The sequence below is a fragment of the Aptenodytes patagonicus genome, chromosome 27 (genome assembly GCF_965638725.1).
Source record: "Aptenodytes patagonicus chromosome 27, bAptPat1.pri.cur, whole genome shotgun sequence".
Taxonomy (NCBI): Eukaryota; Metazoa; Chordata; class Aves; order Sphenisciformes; family Spheniscidae; genus Aptenodytes; species Aptenodytes patagonicus.
The window spans coordinates 2,617,906-2,625,069 of NC_134975.1; the positions used below are offsets into that span (position 1 = coordinate 2,617,906).

Below are 7,164 nucleotides of genomic sequence, written 5' to 3' on the forward strand. Positions count from 1 at the left end.
AGGCGACGCGGGGGTCGACGACGGAGGCCAGGAAGGCGACGGTGCTCATGACGGGGTTGCCGGACTGGCTGAAGGGGATGGGCTGGTAGGCCAGCGGCCCCAGGGACGCCTCCGAGTCCTCCAGGTAGGGGTCCTCGATGGGCAGCCGCAGGAAGTGCAGGATGCACTCGTCCTGCGTCCGGCTGCCCACGTGCTCCGACACCTTGTTCCAGTCGTCCTTGTACATCTCCAGGGCCTGCGGGATGGAGTGGGGGGGGGGGGCGTCAGCGGGGTCCGGCGGCCCCATTCCCCCCCTCCCCATGGACCCCCACTCACCTCCAGCAGCAGCAGCGTCTCCTGCTCCGTCCACTCCCGCGTGGCGCTGGCGGCCGCTTTGCTCTGTGGGGGGAGAGAGGGGTGAGCGGTGGCGGGCAGGGGGATGGGGACGGGGACGGGGGAGTGCCCACCTTGGAGGGGACGTTCTTCTTGGTGTACATGTCGGTGCGGAGGCCGAAGTTCTGCATGTCGGCCGGCTTCTCCTTGCTCTTGTCGGGGAAGTTCAGCATCTGCTGCGAGGCCGAGGTCTGCTGCCAGGGGAGGAGAGGGGACGCTGGGGACACGGCCACGGCGGACAGGCCGCGAGGACGCCGGTTCCCCCCCATCCCAGAGAAGCCTTCGTGCCCCATCTCGTCACGGTGTCCCCCCCGCGTCCCTGCTCCCCGGGACAGGGCGGCATGCGGGGCGCGAGGGGGAGGAGGGAAGGAGCCTTCCTCGGCCAGCGGCGGGGGGACGGACCCCAAAGAGCCGCCTACCAGCTCCGGCTTCCCCTTCACCGTCTCGGTGACGAGGTCTTCGATCTCTTTGCTCTTGCGGCCCGTCTTGGCGTCGCCGTCGCTCTGCCGGCCCTGAGGCACGGATCGAAGCTGTGCGATCCCCCCACCCCCCCACCCCACCCCGCGCCCGGCCCCCGCGGGGACCGGGGGAAGGCAGAGGGGGGACGCGGCTGGGCGAGGAGCGGCCGCCCCTGCGCACCCACCTGGGGCGTCTTGGGCTGCAGCGGCACCAGCCCCGAGGGCGTATCGGCCAGGACGTGGAAGTGGGAGGTCGGCGGGGGGCCCATGGGGGTGGGCCGGCTCTCGGCGTCCACCTGGTAGTTGATGAGGCCCCACTGCTCCAGGAAGGCGTGGACCCTGCGGAGAGCCGGGGCTCAGACCCTGCCGGTCCCTCGGCCAGCGCCAGGGTGCCAAACTGAGCCCCCCCGCCCCACCGGCGCTGGACCCACCGCATGATGGCACAGACGTCCCCGGCCAGGTTGCGGCGGCACGCCGTGGAGGTCAGGTACTCCTGCGGGTTCAGCCGGTACGTGTCGATCATGAAGTTGCGGTAAGCCAAGTATCTAGGGGAGAGTGGCAAGGTGTCAGTGCCGGGCGCGGCACTGCTGACACCGGGAGGGACGGGGAAGTTGGTGGGGGGGGGTGTTCAGCCTCACATTTCGGGGGTCTTGGATTTATTCTTGCCATTGAAGAACTCGGGCAGGGCTCGGCGCTCGATGGCATGGACGCTGCAAGATGAGACGCTCGGGGAGGGCCCGGCACGGCGGCCCCGCACCGCCTGGCTGGCGCCCCAGGGCACCATCCTCATCCTCAGCTGTCCTGTACCTGTTGTAGTCGAACCAGGCGGCGTAGCTGGGGATGATGATGTGGTGGGTCTGCTCCGTCACGTTGTCCTCGTGCAGGTCAGGGTTCTTGGCCTGCTCCCCCTTGCTCCCCGTGCCGTTCTCCTCCTCGTCCTGCCAGAGACCAGCACCACGTGGGCAAGGGGGTCCTGAGCCCTCCCTTTTGCGCCCTTCCTCATCCTCACCGAGAGCAGGATGAGGCCAATGGCCCAGGGCAAAGCCACCTGCAGCCCCAGGGGTGAGGGGAAGGGCAGAAAGGGGCCTTTTTGTACCCAAAAGAGAGACAAGGAAAGAGGGATAAAGAGGTGACCATCCAGCGATGGTGGCCCCCATGCTGGGGTGGGAACATCTTCCCTGGAGGAGTGTTGGGCTGGGGAGGAAGGGGCGGCACTGGATGGGCCCGGGCCTCACCTTGCCGGCCGTCTCCATGCTCTCATCTTCCTGCTCATCTGGAAGAGAGAAGAGCAGGGGTGGTTTTAGGCACTGCCAGGTCTGTGGTGCCAGGGGACCTGCCGCAGCGCTTGGCCCCGGCGGCTCGGACTCACCCAGGTCCGTCATGGTGCCGCCCTTGACAGGCGCAGACTCTGAGTCCTTCTTGGTGTTGACTGCAGCGGAGGGAAGCGGCGCTGAGCACCCCGAAGATGGGTCCCCACCCCAGCCCACGCTTACGGGGGGGACCCCGTGGGGTGGCTGCCGGCCCCCCACCCCAACCTGTCTTGGGCAGGGTGACCTCCTCCACGTTGGGGACGGGTGAGGGCTCGTCCATGTCCTTCGTCAGGTCCTCCTGCTCCTCCTCGCGGTGCCCGCGCTTGGATTTGTTGTAGGGGGTGGAGGGTCTGCGAAGGGAGAGACCCCCAGTGTCCCAGTCACCACTGCCCCCCAGAGCTGGACTCTCCACAGCCCCTGCCCCGGGGCTGGATCTGACCCTGCTGCCCCCCCCAGCCCAGGCTCACCCCTTCTTCGCGTTCTTCTTCTTGGCCTCTGGGGTGGGCGAGGGTGAGGGCGAGCGCTTTCGCTTCTTGTAGTTGCCCCCCTTCTTGTCCCGCCGGTCCGAGTCAGGGCTGTTCACCTGGGCGGGACGGGGGGGCGTCGCTGGGTCCAACTGAGCGGGATGGCCAAACAGAGACCCCCCATCGTCGTGTCCCCCCCCCGCGGCTTTGCCACCCCGCAGCTTTGCCACCCCGCTCTGACCTCGTCCGTCAGCGTCTTGGCTGAGATCTTCTTCCTGCGGGCGACGGGGCTCTTCTCGTCCGTCACCTCGTAGTCCTCCTCGTTCATCCACTCGTTGAAGGTATCCGTGTCCAGGATCCACTTGGCGTGGACCTGCCGGGCAGGGGTGCGTGCGCGTCAGGCAGCCAGCGGGCAGGGGAGGGGGCTACAGCCGCCGTCCCAGCCTGGGGGACCCCGTTACCTTCCGGGGCTTCTCTGGCGTCGGGGCGTCCTCCACGGAGGCCTCAATCTCGCTGGCGGGGATCCAGGTGTCGTAGCTGCGGGCGCAGAGGGACGGGGTGAGAGCGGCACCCACAGCAGCGTGGGCGCCCCGCGGGCACGGGGGGGCTCCATCAGGCTTCAGCCGCGTCCCCACAGCCCCCACCCGGGACCCCTCACCTGTCGGGGTAGTAGCCCCAGTGCAGCAGGACCTGCTTGTCACGCTTCATGACCGGCCGGACCCACTCCTCTGCGGGAGACACGGAGCGGGGCCAGCGCTGAGCATGGACCCGCCGTCCCACTGAGAGCCACCTGTGACGCCGAGCACGGCTCTGGCCCCCAAACACCCCCCCCTCGGTGTTTCACCATGGGCTCAGAGCAGGGGGCTCCCCCTTGCACCCACCTTCCTCCAGGTTCCCAGGGACAGGGCAGACGATGTGGGACGCGTTGCTCTTGTCCTCGGTCACTGTGCCCTGCGAGGAGAGCAGGGGAGCGGGTCCAGGGCTGAGTGCCAGGACAAGGCATCGGATGGGCCCCCCCCGTGCCCCCCACCCCGGTGCTGCCACCGACCTGGTGCCTCTTGACGATGTCTTTCAGCTTGCTCAGCAGTTTGGGCTCAATCTCCTGGTGCAGGAAGATGTTGGGCCGGGCCAGGCAGTTGTTCTGGGGAAGGAGAGCAGCGCGGTGAGCGGGTGGGGGATAGGGGGGTCCCGGGGGGGGTGTGTGGGGGCAGCGCATCTTACCTGCACCAGGGATTTCTCGATGGTCATGAACATCTCCACGTTGCGGTCCATCCGCGAGGGATTCTGGAAATCGAAACGCCGCCTTATTGGAAGAAAAGAGCGACTCTCATGAAAGCCACAGCTCAGGTCTCCTCGTCAGCATCCAAAGCCTGGGGGGGCGGGGGGGGACACACGCGCCTGAACCCCATCAGGGGTCCACAGTGGGGCGGGGGGATCATGCCCCGGCACCTGCTTGCTGCGGAGGTGGGTGCCCTACAAACAGCCCACCCCCGTGCAGACCCTGGCCGAGGCCACCCCAAGGCGCTCCCATGGAGGGGAACCCCCCCAACCCTGGCCCCGTGACCCCCACCCCGGCCCCCTCCCGCTCCCAGGACCCCCAGCCCCAACGGGCGCAGGCAGGCACTCACCATCCTTGGTCGCTCTTGAATTTATAGGCCGCTGCCAGGATGTGGCACAGGGCTCCTCCCGCTTTGAAATCCAAGAAGCATTTTATCTGTAACGGGAAGAAAGGGGTCGGGGGGGGGCGGCCGCAAGGGGTGGGCTGCGTCCCTGGTGCGGCGGGGAGCTGGGCGGGGTGCCATCCCCATGTCTGGGTGCCATCGCCACGTTGGGGTGCCATCCCCTCATCGGGGTGCCATCCCCTTGTTGGGCTCTGTCCCCGGGTTGGGATGCAGTCCCTGCGGTGTTGGGGCACTGTCCCCACTTGGGGACCTGTCCCTGTGTCGGGACACTGTCCCCAGGTCCACGGGGTGCTGTCCTGGGGTCCCTGGGGCGGTGTCCCCAGGTCTATAAGGTGTTGCCAAGGGGCCCTTGGGGCGCTGTCCGTGGTCGGGGCCCTGTCCCAGTGTCGGGGTGCTGTCCCCTGGTGGGACACTGTCCCTGGTGGGACGCTGTCCCCTGGTCGTTGGGGCACGGAGCCTGCCTGGGGGGCCAGTTCCCAGCAGGACAGTGCTCAAGTGTCACCAGGTACTGTCCCCAGGACACTGGAGCACCGTCCCTGACCAGGGTGCTGTCCCGCACCGGGTCACCGTCCCGGGTCACCGGGTGCTGTCCGTGGTCGGGCGCTGTCCCTAGGCTGGGGCGCTGTCCCTGGGTCACTGGAATGCTGAACTGGGTCACTGGGGCCTTGTCCCCAGGTCTTTGGGGTGCTGTCCCCGCTCGGGGCCTTGTCCCCGGTTCACTGGGGCGCTGTCCCTGCTCAGCCTCGGCCCCAGGTCTTTGGGGCCTTGTCCCCGGGTCATTAAGGTGCTGGCCCCGGGTCTTTGGGGCGCTGCCCCTGCTCGGGGCCTTGTCCCCAGCTCACTGGGGTGCTGTCCCCCGGTCATTGGGGCGCTGTCCCCGCACCTTTGGGCGCTGTCCTTGCTCAGGGCCTTGTCCCCGGGTCTTTGGGGCCTTTTCCCCGGGTCTTTGGGGCACTGTCCCTGCTCAGCCTTGTCCCCGGGTCTTTGGGGCGCTGTCTCTGGGTCACTGGGGCCCTGTCCCTGGCTCATCGGGGTGCTGTCCCCGTGTCTTTGGGGCGCTTGTCCCTGCTCGGGGCCTTGTCCCCAGGTCCCCGGGTGTCGCTGGGCCGTGTCCCCCGCCGGGGCGCAGCCCCTGGCCCACCGCGTCCCCGTCCGTGCCGCCGCCGGCTGCCCGCGCCCCGGCGCTCGCCACGGCGGGGGCTCACCGGCAGCTTGGTGAGGGGCGCGTTGCTGACGTGCTTGCCGAAGACCTCCTCCTGGAACTGCAGCAGCTGCACCACCAGGCTCGACAGCGACTTGTTGGTGGGGGGCTCGGCCTGGATGTACTGAGGGGGCGGGGGGGGTCAGCGCCGCCGCCGGGGCCGGGGCCGGGCCCGGGGGGGGGGGGGGGGGGGGGGGGCGGGGGCGGCGATGGCGGCGGCGGGGCCGTGACAGGCCGGGCCCGGCGGGGCGGGGGCCAGTGCCGGCGCCCCCCGCCCCCCGCCGCGGCCTACCTTCTTGTAGTTCTTGCCGAGCCAGAGGCGGACGTTGTCGAACTGGCTGACGGTGTCCGAGGCCTCGTAGTACTTGACGTTGGGGCCGCCGTCCTTCTTCCGCACCGCCATCTTCGAGCGGGCCGGGCCGCCTCCCGCCGCCTCCCGCCGCGCCGCGCCGCGCCCGCTCTACCGCCCCCTGCCGGCCCCGCCCCGCGCCGCGCCCGCTCTACCGCCCCCTGCCGGCCCCGGGGCGCGCCGCGTTCTCCCGCCCGCGCTGCGCGAGCGCTGCCCGCTCGGTACCGGCGCGGCCGGGCGGCGGCGCCCCCTGCCGGGGAGCGGGGGGAGCCGGCCGGTCGGGTGGCCCCGGGGCGGGCGCGGGGGCTGGGCCGGGAACGGCGGCGGGGCAGCGGGAGGGGCGGGGAGCCCCGGCCTGAGCCCGGGCGCAGGGCACCGGGCCGGGCCGAGCGGGGCGGAGCGGGGCGGGGCGGGGCGGGCGGCGACGGGGCCCGGTCTAGGCGGAGCGCGGCGCAGGGTGGCGCGGGAGTCACGGTGGCCGAGTGGTTAAGGCGTTGGACTCGAAATCCAATGGGGTTTCCCCGCACAGGTTCGAATCCTGTCCGTGACGCCGACCCCGTTTTTGCGGGGATTCCCGGGGCGCCCTCGAACGGGGCCGCCGCGGGGCCGGGGGGGGCCGGGCCAGGGCTGGGGGGGGGCCTCCCACCTCCGCTACCCGCTGTTTTAACGGCGGGGGCAGCGGCGCCGTGAGGTGGGGCTAGTCCTTTTGGGGGACCACGCCGTGGAGGGGCTGCAGAGCTCGGTATGGGGGACAACCCCCCCCGCGGCCGGAGCCCCCGGGACCCTCAGCCGCCCCTCCCAGGGAGCCCCGTGGCGGGGGCCCGTCCCTCCCGGGGAGGGTCCCCGGCCGGAGGAGGCCGCAGCGGCAGCGCCCGGGAAAGGCGCTCAGTGAACTCGGCGACGCACAAGAGACGGGAGGGACCCCGCAGCCGGCACAGCCCCCCCCGAGATGGGGAGGACGCCCCCAAACCCACCCGTTTTTCACATGGGACTGAGCCCCTTTGTCAGACACCCCCGTGTCCTCCCTGGCAGGGGGTTTCGGGGAGCAGGCGCAGACCCCCAAGGCGCCGAGACACCAGTAAAGCAACCAGAACGCTCTTTATTGATCACTTAAACCCCTGCCTCCCGCCAGCCCGGCCGGGCACCGGACCCAGCTGCGGCCGGATCCGAGGAGAACGGACACCGGAGGAGAAAGTACTGTAAAAAACAACAAAACAAATGCAAATAAATTAAGTTCCCAACAAGTAAACGTAACCAGGTTCTGAGGTGCCTGTCCACGGTACTTCAAAAATAAAATAAAAGGGGGGAAATAAAAACAAGAAAAGGCC

At 69.8% G+C, this 7,164-nt stretch overlaps 1 protein-coding gene and 1 non-coding gene across 2 annotated transcripts; one reads left to right on the forward strand and one right to left on the reverse strand.

Annotated features, from left to right (window-relative positions):
• Positions 1–5,914, reverse strand: SMARCC2 (SWI/SNF related BAF chromatin remodeling complex subunit C2; the record flags this gene model as incomplete). The annotated part of the gene is given in 21 exon segments (XM_076360538.1): positions 1–235; positions 316–378; positions 447–566; positions 792–884; positions 1,016–1,169; positions 1,262–1,375; positions 1,469–1,540; positions 1,638–1,768; positions 2,066–2,103; positions 2,200–2,259; positions 2,366–2,490; positions 2,608–2,723; positions 2,846–2,977; positions 3,066–3,141; positions 3,263–3,332; positions 3,486–3,555; positions 3,653–3,745; positions 3,826–3,907; positions 4,233–4,318; positions 5,492–5,611; positions 5,780–5,914. Coding segments are annotated over 21 exon segments (2,161 nt in total), but the record flags the coding sequence as incomplete, so codon positions are not given.
• Positions 5,915–6,304: 390 nt separating this feature from the next.
• TRNAS-CGA (transfer RNA serine (anticodon CGA)) lies at positions 6,305–6,386 on the forward strand. The gene has a single exon. It is a non-coding gene; the product is annotated as a tRNA-Ser (tRNA).
• The last annotated feature ends 778 nt before the right edge of the window (positions 6,387–7,164 follow it).